The sequence below is a fragment of the Bipolaris sorokiniana genome (assembly GCF_000338995.1).
Source record: "Bipolaris sorokiniana ND90Pr unplaced genomic scaffold COCSAscaffold_5, whole genome shotgun sequence".
NCBI lineage: Eukaryota > Fungi > Ascomycota > Dothideomycetes > Pleosporales > Pleosporaceae > Bipolaris > Bipolaris sorokiniana.
The window spans coordinates 400,477-420,748 of NW_006911899.1; the positions used below are offsets into that span (position 1 = coordinate 400,477).

At 50.7% G+C, this 20,272-nt stretch overlaps 9 protein-coding genes across 9 annotated transcripts; 6 read left to right on the plus strand and 3 right to left on the minus strand.

Moving 5' to 3' along the window:
* Nucleotides 1-2,318: 2,318 nt before the first annotated feature.
* Nucleotides 2,319-3,934, plus strand: COCSADRAFT_25062 (uncharacterized protein; the record flags this gene model as incomplete). The annotated part of the gene is made up of 3 exons (XM_007700063.1): nucleotides 2,319-2,448; nucleotides 2,501-3,003; nucleotides 3,149-3,934. 3 exons carry the CDS (start codon nucleotides 2,319-2,321, stop codon nucleotides 3,932-3,934), a joined length of 1,419 nt encoding a protein of 472 aa, XP_007698253.1.
* A 492-nt stretch (nucleotides 3,935-4,426) lies between these two features.
* On the minus strand, nucleotides 4,427-5,251 carry COCSADRAFT_305319 (uncharacterized protein). Its single transcript, XM_007700382.1, has one exon. It carries the CDS (start codon nucleotides 5,130-5,132, stop codon nucleotides 4,560-4,562), a length of 573 nt encoding a protein of 190 aa, XP_007698572.1. The 5' UTR covers nucleotides 5,133-5,251; the 3' UTR covers nucleotides 4,427-4,559.
* Nucleotides 5,252-5,290: 39 nt separating this feature from the next.
* On the plus strand, nucleotides 5,291-8,081 carry COCSADRAFT_180195 (uncharacterized protein). Its single transcript, XM_007700383.1, has 5 exons — nucleotides 5,291-5,638; nucleotides 5,724-5,964; nucleotides 6,097-6,287; nucleotides 6,346-6,457; nucleotides 6,504-8,081. Exons 1-5 carry the CDS (start codon nucleotides 5,591-5,593, stop codon nucleotides 7,739-7,741), a joined length of 1,830 nt encoding a protein of 609 aa, XP_007698573.1. The 5' UTR covers nucleotides 5,291-5,590; the 3' UTR covers nucleotides 7,742-8,081.
* A 472-nt stretch (nucleotides 8,082-8,553) lies between these two features.
* Nucleotides 8,554-12,647, plus strand: COCSADRAFT_139349 (uncharacterized protein; the record flags this gene model as incomplete). Its single annotated transcript, XM_007700384.1, has 3 exons — nucleotides 8,554-10,766; nucleotides 10,818-11,647; nucleotides 11,697-12,647. The coding sequence occupies 3 exons, from the start codon at nucleotides 8,554-8,556 to the stop codon at nucleotides 12,536-12,538; spliced, it is 3,885 nt and encodes a 1,294-aa protein (XP_007698574.1). The 3' UTR covers nucleotides 12,539-12,647.
* Nucleotides 12,648-12,962: 315 nt separating this feature from the next.
* Nucleotides 12,963-13,389, minus strand: COCSADRAFT_85810 (uncharacterized protein; the record flags this gene model as incomplete). The annotated part of the gene is made up of 2 exons (XM_007700385.1): nucleotides 12,963-13,067; nucleotides 13,183-13,389. The coding sequence occupies 2 exons, from the start codon at nucleotides 13,387-13,389 to the stop codon at nucleotides 12,963-12,965; spliced, it is 312 nt and encodes a 103-aa protein (XP_007698575.1).
* Nucleotides 13,390-13,788: 399 nt separating this feature from the next.
* COCSADRAFT_189237 (uncharacterized protein) lies at nucleotides 13,789-15,634 on the plus strand. The gene is made up of 4 exons (XM_007700386.1): nucleotides 13,789-13,926; nucleotides 13,980-14,087; nucleotides 14,135-15,197; nucleotides 15,249-15,634. The coding sequence occupies exons 2-4, from the start codon at nucleotides 14,027-14,029 to the stop codon at nucleotides 15,541-15,543; spliced, it is 1,419 nt and encodes a 472-aa protein (XP_007698576.1). The 5' UTR covers nucleotides 13,789-13,926; nucleotides 13,980-14,026; the 3' UTR covers nucleotides 15,544-15,634.
* Nucleotides 15,635-15,924: 290 nt separating this feature from the next.
* On the plus strand, nucleotides 15,925-16,627 carry COCSADRAFT_159080 (uncharacterized protein; the record flags this gene model as incomplete). Its single annotated transcript, XM_007700387.1, has 2 exons — nucleotides 15,925-16,099; nucleotides 16,191-16,627. The coding sequence occupies 2 exons, from the start codon at nucleotides 15,925-15,927 to the stop codon at nucleotides 16,625-16,627; spliced, it is 612 nt and encodes a 203-aa protein (XP_007698577.1).
* A 162-nt stretch (nucleotides 16,628-16,789) lies between these two features.
* On the minus strand, nucleotides 16,790-17,810 carry COCSADRAFT_305378 (uncharacterized protein). Its single transcript, XM_007700388.1, has 2 exons — nucleotides 17,290-17,810; nucleotides 16,790-17,226 (listed from the first exon to the last, which is right to left on the minus strand). Exons 1-2 carry the CDS (start codon nucleotides 17,550-17,552, stop codon nucleotides 16,953-16,955), a joined length of 537 nt encoding a protein of 178 aa, XP_007698578.1. The 5' UTR covers nucleotides 17,553-17,810; the 3' UTR covers nucleotides 16,790-16,952.
* A 1,192-nt stretch (nucleotides 17,811-19,002) lies between these two features.
* Nucleotides 19,003-20,262, plus strand: COCSADRAFT_86479 (uncharacterized protein; the record flags this gene model as incomplete). The annotated part of the gene is made up of 2 exons (XM_007700389.1): nucleotides 19,003-19,288; nucleotides 19,331-20,262. 2 exons carry the CDS (start codon nucleotides 19,003-19,005, stop codon nucleotides 20,260-20,262), a joined length of 1,218 nt encoding a protein of 405 aa, XP_007698579.1.
* Between the last annotated feature and the right edge of the window lie 10 nt (nucleotides 20,263-20,272).

A 20,272-nucleotide genomic window follows, 5' to 3' on the forward strand; every position in this document is an offset into this window, starting at 1 on the left:
ATCCGAACATGGGCACGCACTAGCCGAGGGCAGATCTGCTGATATAAAACCCCACCTTCTCCATACCGTAGCTCGATAGATTTTTGATATCCTTTCGTACAAGGCCTATAGGTGTCTATTCGAATCAAGGCTCGTTTGATGTCCCACGCACTCCCATATGCCTCTGAGTGACGCTACTGCCGATACTGATCCGAGTAGTCTTGCCTGCGCCGTTACAGCAGCTGCAGCGTATGCGTTAAGTGCGGCGGAAAGATAGCTAATAGTATCTTATTCTAATTACAATAGTTAATAAAATCTATTATTATATAACTATAGTGCCCATCTATAATAAGTAATCAGTAAGAAGATCGAGCTTTTAGCTTAGTAGCTAGATCAAATACTTATTTAAGCTATTAGAGACTAATATTATCATTCAACCAGCTAGTAGCTAATGCGGTAATATACACAGTATGTATATCTAGATCAAAACCTTAGAGCCATAAGTTCTAGATAGAGCTAGATTTACTAGAGTAGATAATGCTTAGATCTAGATACAATCCATCCACGCAGATACACGCGATCAGCGTAATCCATTCGCGATTACTATGTTAAATATTTAATCTTTTCAACTTAAACTTAAGAGCAGCTTTAGAAAAGATTCAGACTAAACAGGACTGTACTCTAATTATAAAGCCTTTCTCATCCATATTATATATATATCGCGGCTCTACCTTATATTAATCGATTTTTTAGCGTAGAAGCTCGAAGTAGAGCTGATATTTCTTTTCTAAATCAGCTCGGCGCCGGCTGCGATCGATTAGCGTAGTGCGCTTAAGTACAATAAGATGCGAGTTGTGATAAATAAAGCGATCAATCTAGTAGTATCCAAGCTGCTTCTAAGCTAGCTGCGATACGATATTTCGAATAATACTCCGTGTAGGTAGTAGGCCTCGCTTAGTAAGTCTATCAATATAATTGATAAGCTTAGCTTCATATTATAGGTGGACTGCCTACTAGTTTTATACAGCTACTTATCTAGAGCTAGAAATACCTCGGTAGCGGCGGCTCAGCGTTCCTAAGTCAACACCATATTTTTTTGCAATTTGAGAGTATACAAGCTTTTCATTAGGCTTTAGCGCGTTAATAGCAGTAAGCGCAGCGTTAATTGATTGCATTATGGTCACGTTATAGGTGGTTGAAGTGGATAGAATAATTGGTGTTGGAGGACGTAATCCGGCGTTGGCCCGTCCGCGGCGTTGGCCCGTCCGGCACCTCTAAGCCATGGCGCTGCAAGGGAATTCCCGCCATTTTCTTTGATGAATTGTGGCGCGGTGCTTTGCGCAAGTCATGGATGGACGCAGGGACGGCCCGGCCAATTGGCGTTGAAGGTAGGAGTTGCGGGAAGGGCGTGATGGGGTTGGTCTTGGCGATGGTCGTTGTTCTGAGGCAACGGCTGAACTGCCCTTGGCATTGTTGGTGTGTAGATGAATTGATTGGTAGGTGAGCTCAGCTTCAAGAAACGGTACAGCGCCATGTTGCTTGAGGGGGTAAGTGCGTTGGAAGGTCGATAGGGGGGATGGGGTTGACGATGGCGGGCACTAGGGTATGGTTGCTATTACTATGTGGGCTGGGGTTTTTTAGGTGTTCTATGTGGATGGGCGAAAGTTATTGCACATGATAACAGATACCATCGTGGCAGTATAGATGCGTTTTGAGTGTCAATGCGAATGGTGCTGAAAACAGCCAATCGAGTTAATACGATCCTTCGTGATACGGGCGCGGTAGAGTACACCTCGAGCCGTTAAGTCAGTATTGCTTCTCTCATTCCATCCGTCAGCACGACATTACCCGAAATCCGGCTGACTGTTTTTGGCTTTGCATTTCTTGCTTTCCCTCGAAAACTCGTTTTCAGGTCACTTGTCCAACGTCGTGCTCATGTGAGAGAAGGGGAGGGGGCGAATCCTGTATTCTCGTTGCTAAGCCATCTTCGTAGCACGATACCGTTTACTGTAAAGAGACACTGCGACTCTGATAGAGCTGGAGTACGCGCCTCACATCTCAAAATTGAATCCCGCCTTTGTCCGGGGTAGCTTGGCAGTACACTTGGGATGCTCGTAGTCATCCCTTCGGGGGGACGAGATCTAAGCCCTTGCACAGTGGGTAGGCTCCAGGACCATACGTTCGTATCTTTCGCACTCTCGAGAGTCTCGTCAATGTCTTTGTGGTATACCAGTCGTCCATTTCACATTGTTGAATGGATGGTATAACAATTGTCTCGAAATACCACCACCGTTTTCATCAAGATCCTGCACATACGCCCTCTTTTCCATCCCTCAGACATGGCCGCCGAACTCCCATACAACAAAACCCTCGCCTTTGTAGTCGCCACACGGATAGCATCGATACTCTCGGTCGTGGGATCCAGTATCATTGTCAGCACATTCATCTCCCTTACCTTTTTCCGAAAACGTGAGTCGAGCGACAAGTTTTTCTGGTACGATGGACTGACTCGCTCTACCAGCAATCAACCGCCTAGTCTTCTACGCCACGCTAGGCAATATTCTCACAAATGTCGCAACACTAATGTCGAACTCGGTGTTACCAGCACCGGGTGAACCGGCATCTGGCCTGTGTGAATTCCAAGGCCTTCTCATCCAATGGTTCATGGTTGCTGATTCCTTCTGGGTTCTTTGCATGGCCACAAACGTCTTCCTCGTCTTCTTTTACGGTTATGACGCGCAGCAACTGCGCCATTTGGAGAAATGGTATTTTGCTTTTAGCTACGGTATTCCGTGTATACCGGTTATAGCTTATGTCGTGCTTAGCCGAACTGGCCATCCCGTTATAGGTTCTGCGACGCTATGGTGCTGGGTATCTGTTGATGTTGAGTGGATGCGCATAGCATTCTTCTATGTTCCTGCGTGGTGGGTTCCTGTCCTCTCTCAGATGCTTGCTTATAAGTTACTGATAGGAGCTGTAAAGGGTCACGATTTTGGCGGCTATCACCATTTACAGTGTGACGGGGTACCGAATTTGGCAGAAGCAAGTCGAATTGCGGTTTTGTTCTCGGGACTCGAATCAATTCGTAACAGTACGGGATGCGAGCGACGAAAGAGAAAGGACCGGAGATGTTTTTTTTGGAAGGAATAACATCGTTGTGACAACACAGATTGAGTGCGATATCCAGCACCAAGGTGATAGGTTCAGGAGTGTCTCTCCGGATCCAGATTGCATTTCGATCAACTCCTTCTCGAGCACGCAGAGACTTTCCAGGATCCGTAGACCCGATGAGCTGATTTCAGGCCCGCTCCACGATGCTTCTCCGACCCGGATTTCCAGATTGCTAATTGAGGACGTGGAAGCGCAACTCCACTTTCACCACACCCCACCATCACGAAGCAGCTACAGAGCAACGATGATTGCCACAAGCCCACCTCCAGAACCCATGGACGTACTGCCAACAGCGATATCAAAACCCCGACCTGCAGCTAAAAGAACACTAGATGGCCATGCTGCAGCAATGGCATACTTATACGTTGCCTTCCTCATGTTCTTAGCGTTATTTGTTGTCTGGCTGCCCAGCAGTATAAACCGCATGTACCAATTCACGCACAAAGACCGGCCCAACTTTGCTCTGAATATTCTTTCCGCGACGGTCCTGCCGCTTCAAGGTGCCTGGAACGCAATCATTTATATCTTCACTACAAGAGCAGAGTGTAGGCGTGCGTGGAGCATGGTAGTTGAAAAGATCACAGGCAGGTATGCGCAATATCAACCATGGAGAGAGGTGAGTGTCAAAGAGATGACGGTGAGTTCGCAGCTAACACAGGAATCGGCTGTGGATGTTGAGATGAGCGATATCTTCGGGCACGATATGCAGGCACGCCAGATCAAGTCGCCGAAAAACAATCACGTGAAAGATAATGATCGATGTAGCAAACAGATATCGAGATGATGCGGTTGTGTTCCTCTATATCGTTGCAGTGCTCTGGCATGCTAGCAGTGGGACGCTCTTCGTCATGTTGTGCCATCATGTCACGACTCCTATCTTTTCAACATTTGTTTTCTTTTACTGTAAATTGGCTTCAAGAGGCGATCAATCCAGCGGTCTTGGGCTATCGTTGTATATTTCAATTTCTTGGTTCCGGTCACTTTGGGCGGCTTAGTTTGATCCTTGAGCTTGATGGCATGATATCCCAGTTGTTTGGCGCACAGCATTCTATGGTTTGCACTTTCCAGCATTGCATGCTTGACCAGGAGCCAATAGTATTGCACTGAGAACGCAATCTCAAACAGTCCCTTTTTCGTAATCATCCTAGAATTTGAATTCTATCTCACATAATCGACTAGGATCGGATGCTCAATGAAACCGTGTTTATGGCTGTCCAATCTCGTATAGTACATTTTAGTCTGTTCGTGTCAGCACATCCTTGCCGGCAATCCGGACATCGCCGATCGCTAATTGCCTTCTATGCGTACGACCCAGTGTGGCCTTGTGGTTCCTCCGCTGGTTTATCTTTATCACGTCCATGAGCGTATTCTTCGTCACGTGGCTGGAGTGCCCATAATTACGTATCTCATCAGCCGATTTTGGCATTTGAAAAGTCCATCTCAGGATGTTGCTCCTGAAACTTCTTCAAGATGTCGGCCTTTTTCTGCTCGTCGCTGGTAGGCTTGCCCTGTTCCTTTTGCCTCTGGTCGTACATCATCTTCTCGACCATGCCCCGCGTCTCTCCGTCGAGGTCGCCCAGCTTGCTGTTCTCAGGCTGGATCTTGGAGGTATCGATCTTGGGGGCAGTGGTGACAACATGAGGCCACCACTCGAGCTGGTTGACTTTGTCGAGATGGATTGAGATTTCTTTTGCGGAGCCGGTCGAGGCTAGTGTCCAGGTGGAGTCGTCGACGCGGATGGAGTGGGGGAAGTCGCCGTGCAGGATGGGTGTCTCGCCCTTGATGCCAGCCTTGATGGAGTTGCGACCAATGTTGATGTCGAGGTCCTTGCCTTTATACTTGGCGTCAATGGTGATGGTGATGTCAAGGTCCTTGATGGTCTGGTCCCACTTGTACGGCAAAGTGGCCTGCTCAGCCTGCTCCTTTGCGCGGGCATCGGCGTCAGCCTTTTCGCGTTCCTCTGGGGGCGGTGAAGCAGACATTTTGTGGTGTGGCTGTCTGGCTGTGTGTATGCGGTGTGTTGAAAAAAAGTTTCGTGTTTGGAGGGGGAGGGGGAGGACAGGCGGGACCCTGAGAGCGGTGGGCGCAACCAAGAAGAGACAGGGAGCGTCATCGCCCAAGGGACCTGAGCAAGCTCCACCATGCGCCCTGCCTCGCTCCTCCACCCCGGCCAGCTCTAATAACGGCGGCCATCGACCGCGGTGCTGCGACCTACAGGCCTCACCTCACCCTCTCCTCTATTCATAACCCACGTCCCTCCCGTCGAGCCCACATCTCTTCCGCCCTGCCCCCGCGCCGTAATGCTACCCTAGGACCAGCAGAGCCATTGCGATAGTGCAACGCGACCATCTTCATCTGGACCCGGACGACTGCCGGAGCGTCTTGCCAGCGGCCCAGTCGGGCACCCATCTGCCCGGCGCGGCAGTATTCCTAGCATCCCATGGCCAGCTCCTTTGAGAAGAGCGTCAAGGGCGGCACCAAGATCAAGGCAAGTATGCGCTGCCTCTGCACCGAGTCGCAGCCGGCTCATCGCCGCTACTATCGTCATTGCCACGGACTAACACACCCGCCAGCTCGCAGCACCGAAATCAAAGTATGTCGAACACATTCTCGTTGCGACACACGCCGGCGAAGCAGGCGTCGCTGAAATCTTCCGCGCCCTTACCAACCGTCTGCGCGACTCGACATGGACCATTGTCTTCAAGAGCCTTATCATTGTCCACTTGATGATAAGGGAGGGCGAGCCCGAGGTTACACTCAAATTCCTCGCCCAGAATCCCCACCGGAAACTGGCCATCAATCACTTTACAGAAGGTACGTCTCGAGACATGTACGCCGCAGTGCTCGGACAGCGAATCCGCTGGCCGGGCTTATTGGGGTGATAGCCGGATAAACTTTGGCTTGTGCTAGTTGACAGGACTCAACCGCTGACGTTGCGCCCAACAGTGCAGACCCAGGGACACAATATCCGCACCTATTCCGAATACCTGCTCCGCCGCGCCATCGAATATGGCTCCACCAAGGTCGACTACGTGCGTGGCGGTGAGGGCCGCCTCAAGCGCCTGACCGTAGAGAAGGGCCTCCTACGTGAAGCAGAGAGCGTACAGGACCAGATCAGAGCGCTGCTCAAGTGTCAGGTATGAGGATGCCCCTTGTCAGCAATATTCACACCCGCGCTGACTTTAACCCCAACAGCCATTCGATGACGAGCCCGAAAACGAAATCACGCTGACTGCCTTCCGACTGCTCACAATGGACTTATTAGTGCTCTTCCACGTCATGAACGAGGGCACTATCAACATTCTCGGTGGGTTGAGCGTGCATACTCATGTTTTGCCGTACTAACGAATCAGAACACTACTTCGAACTATCAAAACCCGACGCAACACGCGCCCTCGCAGTGTACCGCACTTTCGTCAAGCAAACTGAAGCTGTTGTCCAATACCTTAGCCTCGCAAGATCGCATGAACACTCAACACGATTGGAGATTCCACGAATCAAGCATGCCCCGACCAGTCTGGCTGCATCGTTGGAAGAGTACCTGGCCGATAAGGACTTTGAGATCAATCGACGACAGTATATTGCCGAGAAGGAGGCGAAAAAGAATGGGGGCAAGTCCACCAATGGGGCGAGCAAGTCTACGGACTCGAAGTCGGCCTCTAGCAATACTACTAGCCAGCAGCCAGCAGCAGCTCCGACCAAGCCCTCTGCAAACGCACCTCTGATTGATCTGTTTGAGTCACTCGAGGACAACCAACAAACCATGGCTACACAACCAATGATGCAGCAGTATCCCCAACAAACAGGCTTCCAGGTTCCACAGCAGACAGCGAACATGGGCTTCCCCCAACAACCACAGCCTTTCCCAATGCAAAACGGCCAGGGCACGAATCCCTTCCAACTAGGCCAACAGCCCCAAGCGCCCCAACTCCAGGCCCAGTTCACCGGTGCAGGCTTTGGCGGCTATTCACCACAACCTTTCAGCACACAGAATACCATGCCATCAATACCACAGAACGGCATGCCTGATTTCTCACAACAGCAGCAACCACATCAGATGCAGGTTCCTACCATTGCCGAGCCTATGCAGCCTCTGCAGCCTCAGCAAACCTCAACAAATCCATTCCGCCAATCGATGCTACCCAGCAGTCCGACTGGTGCCAGCTCACTCAACCGCGCGTCAACGAATCCGTTTGCAAAACACAATACTGGACTTTCGGCACAATCACAGTCGCCGGTCAATTCTCCGCCCTTTTCCATGCCTTCAGTTCAAGAGTCACCATTTGCTCTGCAACAGCAGCCGCCACAACAACAACCCCAGCCCCTACAGCCTACGCCCGCTGGCACAAATCCATTCGCACGACAGCCATCGCCACAAAGCACCCTCTCCCCACAGGGTGGACTCACTGTGCACGCAACGGGTAGCACCAATCCTTTCCGACAAAGTGCCTTTGTCAATCAGCAGACAGGCCAGGGTTGGCAGAATGCAGGCAGTCAAGGGACATTAGGAGGGATCAACCTTGACCAAGTACCGACAACAAGTGTCTTTCCACGGCCCGGACAGCAGCAACAGCAAAACTTTCTGGGATAGATTTTAGGTGACGAAGCAATGGTGATACAGTTTTGTAATTGTGGTAGACTGTTGGCAGGGATTTGGGGTAGCTTGCGGTTTCCTTTTGCGCGGAGTTTCTTCAATGCTGCGTGACATGATTTGTGAGTAATCGCTCTGAAATAACCGTACTGGACTGCATTCGTACAGGAGTAAGAATGGGTCACCATTTCGTAGGGTAGCAGAAGATGCTCGAAATTGGAGGTTCTTGAGGCGGACTGGGCTTTTTTGTAACTCAGATGATTCAATCATCACTTTCTAGTTTATCTTCGAGCCAGGCATCTGCAAGGAGCCCCTCGCTAATGAAACACATAATTTATCGTTTTTCTTTTAGTCTCTAACCGCAATTGACTAAATGCTTGACTGCATTCGTGTAATTGTGCCTTTGGTTGAAGGGACCGAGGTGGAGTAATTGCAGGGATTGTGTAAGCCACGTGACGACGTGACTTCCGTACAGATTAGCGCGACGGACGATGCCGGGTCAGAGAAACAATACGACCTGACTATGCTCACAGTAACACATTAAGCTGGAGACTTTGATGGCTCCTCTCGAGTGATCATGTCTCTTACAATCTTTCGGTCTCACCGCTCTTCGCTTGCGCTGATTTGAGCGTGGATTCTCCTTCATCCAGACCCAGCTCACCGCAATGGCACGCGGCGACTCCCTCGACGCGCCTATCACTTTTGAGGATAACGATGATGATGAAAATTTCAGATATATACATGCGCCTGTACCCATACCGCCTGTAAGACGGTTCAATACGCAGACGCTGGAGCAAGGTGATATTGAAGAGATGGAGCATCAAACTGCCTGGGAACATGCCGTCGCACAAAGGGCAAGGGTGAAACAGTCTGTCAACCAGCTACTAAGGGGCCATCAACAAGTTGAACAAAGAAGTATTACGGAACCATCACTGAAACGGCCGCCATCAGTCAAGCCCATCACTATCATCGATCTGCTGACCGATGAAGACGAACCAGTCCACCCCAGAGTGACGCAGCAACTTACAGGCGCAGAGCTACTAAACCAATCAATTCTGGACGTGTGTCTATCGTCAGCTCAGCGTCCTGAACAGTACAAGGATACGGTCATCCCACAGCTGTCAACCTCACGCTCTCCACTGGAGATTACGCAACCCAGTAGCTTTCTATCGCAGACATCCCCAGTCAGGTCTGTGCCAGCTATTCCCATCGGTGCAATACTGAATCACGATACTGGCTTTTCTATATCTATCAAAGACAAAGCACACTACCCATACCCGTTGCACAAACCCGTGGCAACAAATGACACAGTACCTTCATTCTCGCAACCAATCGGGGATCTCGCCGACCATCAGCGCGAACGGGCCACTTGCCGTCGCGTAAACACCTCTGAGCGCGCAACCGCGGCAGCGCATGCCAACAAACTCGAATCGCCGTTTCCTATGGCTGCAAAAGCCCGTATGTCTGATTTCTCCGGTAGTGCCACTTTGGTTCAGCCGAAACAGAAAGCGATCAAGTCAGTGAGGCAAAAAAACTATGTCCAGATCAGAGCGCTGCAACATTCGACAAGCAGTCACAAATCAACAAACAATCACAAATCGACAGACTATCATCACAAATCGCCATACGCATTGCAAGATGAGGTCCAATTTCACAGAGAGTCGACCAATGCAGAACCTCGAGCCGTAAGCCCTGCACCATTCCAAGGGCCCCTATCTCAGAATAGCACCGTTTCGAATCTTGAAGTCAGTCTAACGGAAAGGCCAAAAGGCCGCGATGCCACACTGGATCCACTGCCTTTGAACCCTCAAGAAAGAGCTGGGTCTGTTCCTCATAATCATCCAAAAATCCAAGAGTACCATGGATATAATCCTGCAGCGCTTCCACGGACATTCAGTGAGACAGCATCCAGCACGGCAAACACAACACCAGTCGAGGCGTCTTTCCGCAAAGCCACACCACCTGTGAAGGATGTGGCTGCTAATCTCAATAGCTTTTGGTCAAGTCACGTGCATGATCTCGCTGCAACGCGGTCAGCAATAGATGAATGCCTAAAACGGCATATTGCTGAGCGGAACGAAGCGCATGCGAAGTTGACTTGGATTAAGCTGCGCCATCAAAGGACGTGTCAAGAACGAGACCTCCGCGCCCGCCGCAAACAGAAGTTTCCTACCCAGCCGACTTTGCCGGAGGAATTCATTCAACACACTTCTCCCTTTGCAGATATACCTATCGTACAAATGCCGTTTGATCGAAGCTGGGCTTCTAAAGGTCTCCCTGACATGGCACAAGAGGTTTTTGTCAAAGCCAAACCAAAAGATACAGTATTCCGGTCCGGATTATCGGCTCATACGACAAAGTTCCGGTCGGAAGCTGTCGTCATACCTCCTTTCAAGGAATACGTTAGCTTGAAAAACAACATTCTAGCCGACAACGAGTCAAAGTTGCTCGCGACACCATACTTTGAAGATGAAGATTACGAAAGCCGGCGGGCTCTTTTGGATGCGCTTCCGTTTATATACGAATTAACACACGACGAGAAGGGACCAATCGATCTCCGGAAAGAGCAGTGTCGGTTCTACAAAACTGGGATCGAAGCTTTCCTGAGCGAGATTGGTGTGACTTGGAACGAAGTTCTATACTGGTTGCTGGCACCCGATGATGTTATCAAGCAGATCAATGCTAGCATGTCTGGAAGCGAGAATTTCTCATCCATAGTGCTTGAAAGATCGCAGTATAGCATTGAGGAATTTGAGCGAGACGAGGAGCTCAAGGAAACAACCCTATTCGACCGTGACGATGAGAAATGGCAGGACTTTATCGCACAACTCGAGAGACCTTCTGCAACGACCATGAGGCTTGCGGCCATAGCTTGCTCTGCTGTGCTACAGGAATGCGAATTCAGCATCTGGTATCTGGCTCAACAGTCTGATATTGTCCAGAACAATATTATGAGGAAGACTTTAAGCGGAAAAAATCCTGACCAATCTTCATATAGACAGATTTGGTGCAGGGTGTGTCACCAGTAAGTACAAATCTATACTGTGCTGTATTGACGTATTGACGACATTCCCAGGCATAATTGCCTTCTCCATGGCGAGCTAAGGCAAGTTCCCGAAGATTCGTGGATGACTGAGTCAGACGAGGAAGATGATGAGTCTCAAAGTAGCCGTCGTGGTTCTGGAAGCACTCTCGACGAAGACTCGGGTCCTTTGCCTGCGCATTTCGACGACGATTCAGACATTGAGAAGGTGATCAATTACAAGCTACCAGCAAATCCCGACGCATTCAATGCCTATCCTGAATCAGAAATGATTGCATCTAGAGGCGCGAAACCACCACCAGGAAAATTCAATGCGCACTGGTGGTTGCAACGGGACCTTGTGCAGCACTGGGAGAAGCGTAAACCGTTCTTCCCATGTAATCACGAAGGTAGCTGCGAGGATGCAAGATGCCGGTGCTACAGGGAGGGTATCACCTGCGAAAAGACTTGCAAGTGCACCCAATCATGCAATCGGCGGTTCCCTGGTTGCGGTTGTCTAGTCATTCTAGGAAAGCGGGTTTGTGATTCAGACAAATGTCTCTGTGTCAAATTCAACAGAGAGTGTGATGCAGAACTCTGCGGGTCCTGTGGCGCGACTGAGATCCTCGATCCTGTCAATCGATACAACGAAGATGTGGTAGCCCGCAACTGTTTCAATGTGGCAATTCAGCGGGGTGTTCCTCGAAAGACGTTGCTTGGACACTCAGAAGTACATGGATTTGGGTTATACATGGGCGAGGATATCGAGAAAGGAGAGTACATTGGCGAGTACACTGGCGAAGCCATCTCAGTCAATGAAGGCAACCGTAGACTCACCATCTACGACTATCAGAAGACGATGTATCTATTTCGTCTGAACTCGAGTAAGTTTTCTTATTGTGTCTTGTTGATATAGTCCTAATCAGCGCATAGAACAAGAAGTGGACGCCACATATATGGGCAACAAGCTCCGCTTTATTAACAATGCCGACGACAAATACACCAACTGTGCGCCGAGAAATCTCCTCTGCAACACTGTCTTTCGCATAGCACTCTTTGCCACAACCAACATCAAGGCGGGTACAGAATTGTACTTTAATTATAATTATCCGAAAGAGAAGACGGCACAGTTCAAGCAACCAAACGGCAAGGTTGTTGCGATCAAAGAGACTAAGCAAAAGGTGAAAAGAGTGGATGCAGGCAGCAAAATCAGCCAGCCAGTTGTGGAGCGCGACCGATCACGTATACTGGCAGCTACTGCAAAGGCTAGAGCCGCAAAAGCGGCTAAGAGGGCGGCAATGCTAGAGGAAGAAGCCAGATTGGCACTTGCAAAGTCTTTACCAGGTCCATTTCGAGCACGCAAAACTGCCACTGGCACGCCCGGTGTGAAGAGAGCGTCGAAGCTGCGAAACAGTCTCTGTAGAAACGAGTCTACCGGCTCTGATACTGGCCTCGACATTGAAGTGAGTGATGGCGAAATGTCCGTAGCTGGTACATCACAAGAGACGACGACAAGCCAGTACGTGGAGGACACGGACGAAGATGAAAAGTTCATTACTGGTGATAGCCAGGAAAACGGAGATGAAGACGTGCGCAGGTCTGTACGGCATGGCAGTGCTGTGGGGTGCCGGAGGCCAGGCAGACCGCGGAAGAGGGGGTCTGATGTTGCGCCGGTGATGGCCACTGAGAGGAGGAGTGGGAACTTGGGCGGAGCGCGACCAGGTGCTGATAGAAAGAGGAAGAGACCCGTCATTCTTAATAGTGATGACGAGTGAGATGCCTTTACCAGTATAATGAGGAGCGGAAAAGCAGAGGGACAAAAGGAAACACGATTCAAGGCAGGCATTTATAGATTTGGTAAATATATCATGTATGATACCCAGCTTCCTTCATCTGTCGATTTGCTTAGCTAGAAGACGTAAATCATGCGGTTGACGCATGTAGTATATGGAGCTGTCTTCCTCTGCTCTTGACATGAACATACGGATCTCTCACATATGTCCTGGCTTCCTGCAAACATCCACGCACGTACCTTCTTATCAGGTTCCCCTTCTACAACAGCAAGTCGCGCAGCCTTGCTATCGTTATCCTCTTTCCTGCCAACGCGCATCTTCGCGCCATATATCCTCTAGCAACCCCCAAACCCCAATCCAATTGCCGTTATGTATCGCTTCCGCTTACCCTCTCAACCCCACCCTTTCAAGGCGCCGCAGTAACAAAGGCAACCAAAGCCTTGACCGCATCCCCCTCATTCGCCCGTAGCAACTCCGTCGCTTTCGCTTTTGTAATTTCCAACTCGGATACCTATTTTCGGAATTATTGTCAACCCAACTATTCACAGTACCAGTATATTGATCCTCCTCTTTTTCCCCTTCCCCGTCTCATCCCATACGTGTGTATATAAGGAAACCCAACGTACCAAAACTGCCACATCCCCGGCCTCGATCTTAATGTTCTTCTTCTTTTCCTCCTCCGCCTTGTCCTTTACGCTCAGCCCTTTCATCGCTTTATCGAGGGCTTTGCCGTCGACTTCTTTTTTCGCGCCATTGGAAGGGGTCGAGGGCGTGCCGTCAAGGGCGGGGGTGGAGGCGCCTTCGTGGATAGTGGAGGGTTGGGGTTCTGCCATTGCGATTGGAGTGCGGTGGTGTGCGTGAGGATGGGTGTATAGTAATAGCTATGGAAGGGAACTTAATTAATGAGGGTGGACGGTGACGAGGGTTGTGGGGTAAATTGCTGGGAATTTCTGGATATGCTGGCCAATTGGAAAATTCGAGTGTGCTGATTGGATGGAATGAGGGGGGTTTATTGCGCACATGGGATATGGACTGGATTTGCATTTTACAACATTTGAGTTACATTGAACTTGTCGCTTTGCATTACACTGGGCTCTAGGACACGTTTGGCTTTCGGACTGTAAGGTGAGTTCACTGCACCCAGTTATGGCATCTGCTTGTCTGCGGCTCGATGGCAGATTTTTGGTTTTCTTGAGTCATGCGCGACTTTGCACGCCTTTATTCGGGTGTCCCGCGGTCTGGGTAGGGATGGACACCCCTGCCGAGCTTTGTTATATTAACGCTGTAATCAAAGTGACTCAAACATCAAACGTGGTTTGAGCTGACTTTCCTCCAGTCACTGCACATGGTAGTTTGCTGCAAGGTAGCACGTACGTTGTAGGCCACGAGCGAGATTTGCAAAGTTTACTCACTCCGCAGTTAGATCTACGACCTCACAGTTGACAGTAGACGCCAGTTCAGCTACAGATCATGGAGATTTCAAACCAAGGGTCAGCGACGAATGGCGGGTCTGAGGGATGGTCACCGGATTGTGAGGGCGAATGCTACTACTCAAGTACACATGCTGACGAGATGTAGCGTGGAGGTCAAAGCCTATCAAGCAGGTTGTCACGTATGAGGACCAGGCAGCGGTGACTTCTGCTTTGACGAAGCTTTCAAGTCTACCACCCATTGTCACACCAACAGAGATTGCCAGACTCAAGGCCAGTCTGCGTGATGCCGCCCTCGGCAAATCCTTCTTACTCCAGGGAGGCGACTGCGCCGAACTGTTCTCTTACTGCGCCGACAACCCAATCGATGCCAAGATCAAACTTCTTTTACAGATGAGTTTGGTCTTGATTTGGGGTTCAAATAAACCCGTCATTCGCATTGGCCGTATTGCAGGACAGTATGCAAAGCCCAGATCAAGCCCTACTGAGATGCTGGATGGCAAGGAGATCCCCAGTTTTCGAGGCGACATCCTCAACGGTTACGATCCAGAGGCTAGGAGAGTGGATCCAGAGCGGCTGGTCAGCGCTTACTTCCACTCTGCGACGACACTGAATTACATCCGTGCACAGCTTGCAAGCGGCATCGCTGACTTGCACAACCCATTGGACTGGGAACTTGGCCATGTCCGAGACGAGGAACTACAGTCAAAGTACTCGCAGATTGTAAACAGCATATCTGACTCTCTTCGCTTCATGAAGACTATTGGTGCGGATACTTCTGGCCAACTACAAACAGTAGATCTCTTCACCAGCCACGAAGGTCTTGTACTAGAGTACGAACAGAGCTTAACAAGACGGCTCAAGCATCCAGCTGGCTACACACCCTCTCAGCCGTCAAATGATGGTAAAGGCTGGTACAATACTTCTGCACACTTCATCTGGATTGGAGACCGAACACGTCAGATCGACGGTGGTCACGTAGAGTACTTCCGAGGTATTGAAAACCCAATTGGTATCAAGGTCGGGCCGTCGATGAAGAACGATGAGCTAGTGGAGCTGCTCAATATCGTCAACCCCAATAAAGAGATTGGCAAGATTACTCTAATTACCCGCTATGGTGCAGACAAGGTTGAGTCGATGCTGGGTGCGCATATCGAGGCTGTGAAGAGCAGTGGACATGTTGTTGTTTGGCAGTGCGACCCAATGCACGGGTAAGTTGTGTTTATGCATCGTATATTCTATATTAGCTAATCTCCCTGTAGCAACACTCGCAGTACCCCAATGGGCATCAAGACCCGCTCCTTCAACAGCATCTTCTCTGAGCTGTCGTCTGCGCTCAAGATCCACAAGCAGCATGAGTCTTTCCTGGGTGGCATGCATCTTGAGCTTACTGGTGATGCGGTTACGGAGTGCACGGGAGGAAGTGAGGGTCTTGTAGACGAGGATCTGAGCTTGAACTACACAACCTACTGCGATCCTAGGTTGAACGAGAAGCAGGCTCTAGAATTGGCGTTCCTAGTTGCAGGACATTACCGTGCGGATGGCCAACTACCATAGATCTGAATCATCTTTCGCGCGGTAGAATAGCATCATGTAAAAAGTTTCCAGGTCAGCAAATTCATTTCCAAATATATCTCGCATTTATAACCTCTTTGATTTTATTTATGCAACCAGTTATCCAATCAGTGAACGCCCCTTTGATTCGACACCCCAGACTTGGCACATGGAATCTCTCATACATCATCGTCATGACGCTTGGCCCGAGCTTCGACAAAGTTGCCCCCAACAAATGCATGCCTGTTATCGCGCCCGCTCCGTCGTTATCACCACCCTTACCTGTCTCTCTCACTCCTATCAAATAGCCGCGAACATCCCCACACGCAATTTACCCCTCATTCCCAACAAAAAACAACCCACAGGGCCCCAAAGATAAACACAATGGGCGCTTCAGCATCTAAAGGCGCAAAAGCCGCTGCCGGCTCCGCAGCTCGTAAATACCCCTCAAGACCGCCGACAAACACTACAACTACAGCATCATCGGCTCCCGCACAGAATGCTGCGACTGGACCCCGTGTACATCCTCCGCCACAGGCTACGAGCGAGAAAACAGAAGGTAGGGCAATTCCTCCATTGATACAAAAGCAATTCCTGGGCCCCCTCCATGGAAAGTCACATAACTAACTCTCTCGCTCCCCATCCAATAGCTGTACTACAAGATGCCCGCGACCCAGCCTTTGCCTCCCGCCTGAACAGTCTCGGCGCTGTACAACCGAATCCGCACTTTTCGTTGTCGTCAACCTCGCAATTCGATCCCCGCCGCAACGCCTCGCCTAATCTTCCGTCGGACACAATGATGCAAGATGCGCCACAGTCGGCGTTTCCTGATGCAAGGAATAATCCTGTGCTACGTGTACTTGAATCACGACAGCAGATTGCTGAAGAGGCGGAGGAGGAGCTGAGAGAGGTGGGGAGGAGGGGATTCCAGGGGAAGCGGTATGTGGATGCTGGGGTGATTACGTTGGCTTTGATGAGGAGGGAGAAGGGGGAGCCGGATGAGAGGATTGAACAGAGTTTGGGGATTAAGAAGGGGAGGTTAGGGGTGTTGGCCAAGGGGACCGTGGGTGCCGTGGCGTTGGGGTAGAGATGTGCACTAGAGAAGAGGTGGATGAGATATTTTCAAGAGGGGGATGTGTGTGGGAGTAAAGATTCAATTTGGACTGCAGCAGCACCCAAGCCGACAGCGATCGTGGTTCCCTGACCTACGAAAGAGAAGAGTGTACATATGTGTACATATGAATGGAGACAACAAAGGAAAAGAAAAACGTAGTTCATCTGAACACCGGGTTGAACCTTTCCATCCGACGCTATGCGCTGCCCAAGTCGTTACCCGAAAGCCAAACCAACACCAGACGAAATGCAGGAAACAAAAGAAACAAGACAAGAATAACAAAAAAAGAGGATGGTGTTCATGATTCGTCATAGTCGGCGTTTTCGTGGATGAAGTTGTTGAGTGCAACCAGTGCCTCTTTCAAGCACTCCTGGTCGACCTCGAGGCCGTCCCGGCACATTTCATCGTAGCCTATCCTGACTACACCACTGGGGTTTGGTCGTGATCGCTTCTGGTTCCATCGTCGGGCGACTTCCCATCGCTTACGGGTCTGGGTGAAGGGCGGGCACGAATCGGCAATTTCTCGGCGTTCGCGCAGCACGGTCAGGGCATTGAGGACGTTTAGGAAGATACTACATAAGCAGACAGTCAGTAAGGATGGACGATGGTAGAGCAAAGCAAGGTATGCAACGTACCCTTGGGTCAGCTCGACGTCATGATCCCATCCATACGCCACTTCGCTGAAGCTGTTTCCCTGCGCGACAATGTCCAAGAAGACAAAGAGCGACTCCTCGACGCTAATTTCCGGTGTGATTTGCGACGCGACATTGGCCAGGATCCAGTCTGATAATTCGAAAAAGGTCTTTTGGTCCATGTGGGCAAAGCTGATGAAGCGTTCGGGGACGGTGAACATGAGCGACATGGCACGTCGTGCACCCATGGCTTCTATGCCGTCCATTGCTGAAGGAGATGGTGTGGCTGAATACGCGAGCAGTATGGTGTAGTAGTAATGTGTGGCAGTGTGAAGTGGGATGTGGTGTTTGGAGAGCGGAGTCGAGAACGTCAGGTGAGTGGGTGAGGGGGTGGGTGGACGATGATGGGATAGCCCAGCTGAGGAGAGCGGGTAGCGGCAATGAATATCAGTTGGATACCACAGCACAGCACAGTAGTCGGACAAGGCAAGTGCCGTCGGTCGCTCAGGCCGAGACAAAGTAACGACAAGGTTGAATTATTTTTTCCGTGTCGGGAGATAGAAACAATAGCGAGGGATGACGACGGTGGTTTTTTGGCCTGCTCCTTTTACTTGGTCGATGGGGCAAGTGGGTTGAGGTTTGAGCGGAACTTGACGACTTGTTTCCTGGTTACGCAAGCTTCTAAGGCAAGTAAAGCGCACCGTGGGACTTTGCATATGCGTGCGTGGGGCCGTTGTCCGTGTTGCGTGCGTGCCAATGCAAAAGCTGCAACACGCCCTTCTTTCATGTGAAAGTCGGGCACGGGCCAGGCGTGAATGACATCAGCATCCAATCACAAGACCAATGGGACGACACCAAGACGAGGCGTCGCGCCAGCTCTGGCGACGCTCCGGTGCTCGCGTAGCCACTGTTTGCGTTTGTATGATTGCCGCACCCCGACTGTGGTTCCCGGCGCGCCCGTTTCCCCGCTCTATCTGTCTCATCTTTGCATCTCAAGTCGGACATGGTGGTGGTGGTGTGGTGTGTGCGTGAGGGGGCATAGAGCGGTTGGTTGGACGGTAAATTAAGGCGCCCTTGAGCGCGAGCTTGGCCGAGAAGGCTACTGACGCTCGGTCTAGACCGCATCAGGCGGATTTACGGGCCCAGAGGCTAAATTCAGCAGGTGGGTTCTCGCGCCCTCGGTGTGTCGCTCACACTTGGCGGCGTCGCGAGTGTCTGCGACTAATTGTTTTACTACATGGAGACGGCATCGTCGGGCCTAACAGACAAGGTCAGAGCCAAGCCAAGTTAAGATACTCCGAGGCGCTGACTAACGGTTGAGGGGTTTGGGAGGACACACTGCGGTCATTCGGTCATTTGTCAAAGAAGTTATCTAGAGCCTTGCCCGCCCACGTGCTCGAGGAAGGAACCATGGGCTTTCCTTCTTACACCACAAGTAGTATGTCGGTACGGGGAGAAAGTCACGTTACCCGATTATTCAGCATTCGTCCCATCCTACAGGATGGACTCACCAACTCTCCCTCCAGCTGACTAAGGCTGGGATGCCTTGCGCCCTCACTACCACCACTTATTAGCAAAACACCACGGAGGATCGACATGCTGTTTGCTTTTGCCCTTCCCATGATATTTCCTTTGCACATCGACCACCCATCGCTCCCGCGCAAAAGCACAATCTCCGCACCCGCCCCGAACGTGCGCACTCCACTCTAAACCTAAATGCTAGGCTACATTTCCTCAACACGTAAAAAGAGTTGCACGGCTTGCGTAAAGGCCAAGCGACGCTGCGACCTGGGCTACCCCTTTTGCAAACGCTGTTTTGTCAAGGGCCTCGACTGCACATATCCCAATCCACGTAAAACGCCTGTTTCGGTCCGCGACACTGAGATTGTTATCAGACACACTGACACGCCACCACCACGCGACACCAGCCAGCCTGCAACTATCGCTTCCGCTTCCGCTGCAGCTAATGCGGCCACAAGCGTGGAGCCGGACTGCAACTTTGGTAGCCCCCGTGTCAACCACAGTGAGGAACTTGGCCATGCAGCTCGCGATCCGTGGATAGTATTAAGGCGCGACGGCGAGTCGAGCGAATCCGACGAGGGCTCGTCGTTGTCGTCGAGTCCAGAGGTGTGGATGGGACATGACAATCCGCTGACGGCGCGTCCGCCGCTACGCAGGACCTTGCTACCAACTGTAGTCGTACCTGTGCTGCTCAACGAGCGGCAGAGTACCTTCGTCATCGAAGGGCTGTGCTCGCTGGTCACAAGCATGGCATGCTCGGGTACAACGCATTTCTTGCATCGCAATCTGTTTGCCGATCACGATCAGCCCGTGGCATATCAAGATTGCGTTGCGATATCTGCCCTCTACATGGCTCAGAACGCAAGCTACACTGGTAACATCCTAGTCAATAGTATCAATGCCAAGATCGCTGCCTTGGTGAAAGAGGCGCCAACTTGGTCGTTGATGCAGCATCTGGCGGCTGTACAAGCGCTCATCATTTATCAGATCATACGTCTATTTGATCCCATTTTGGGTGCGCAAGAGCAGGCTGTCAAACATAATGTACTGCTTGAACGATGGGCTACAAGTCTTTTTCATCGCTTGTGTTATGATATGCCATTTTTTGCGGATGAGCGCTCGCGTTGGGTTTTCACTGAGTCGCTACGACGCACCTTATTCATGGCTGTATTTACGCGATGCTCATGGAGTGTTTTCACATGTGGCGGGCTCGCGAGTCAAGTCCATGTTTTGGCTGGTATGCCGCTGACAAAGGATCTGGGGAGATGGAATCAAGAAGAAAACAAAGCGCTGTGTCAGGGTGAGAGTATGCAGTGTCAAGAGCAGGAGTTGATTTCTTATGTCGACATGTCAGTGGATTGGTCACATGACAAGTCCGTCGAGGAGCTGGGGTCTTTTGGACAATTACTTCTTGCGCCTTGTCGCGGTCGTGACGACCTGAGGTTGTTGGGGTGAATTTGCCCGC

Coding starts and splice junctions, on each gene's coding strand:
- COCSADRAFT_305319 (XM_007700382.1), bottom strand. CDS start 5,132: ATGTCTGCTTCACCGCCCCCAGAGGAACGCGAAAAGGCTGACGCCGAT.
- COCSADRAFT_180195 (XM_007700383.1), top strand. CDS start 5,591: ATGGCCAGCTCCTTTGAGAAGAGCGTCAAGGGCGGCACCAAGATCAAG. Junction 5,965..6,096: donor CATCAATCACTTTACAGAAG/GTACGTCTCGAG, acceptor TGCGCCCAACAG/TGCAGACCCAGGGACACAAT. Junction 6,288..6,345: donor GAGCGCTGCTCAAGTGTCAG/GTATGAGGATGC, acceptor TAACCCCAACAG/CCATTCGATGACGAGCCCGA.
- COCSADRAFT_189237 (XM_007700386.1), top strand. CDS start 14,027: ATGGAGATTTCAAACCAAGGGTCAGCGACGAATGGCGGGTCTGAGGGA. Junction 14,088..14,134: donor TGAGGGATGGTCACCGGATT/GTGAGGGCGAAT, acceptor GACGAGATGTAG/CGTGGAGGTCAAAGCCTATC. Junction 15,198..15,248: donor CAGTGCGACCCAATGCACGG/GTAAGTTGTGTT, acceptor ATCTCCCTGTAG/CAACACTCGCAGTACCCCAA.
- COCSADRAFT_305378 (XM_007700388.1), bottom strand. CDS start 17,552: ATGGACGGCATAGAAGCCATGGGTGCACGACGTGCCATGTCGCTCATG. Junction 17,227..17,289: donor GACGTCGAGCTGACCCAAGG/GTACGTTGCATA, acceptor CTGCTTATGTAG/TATCTTCCTAAACGTCCTCA.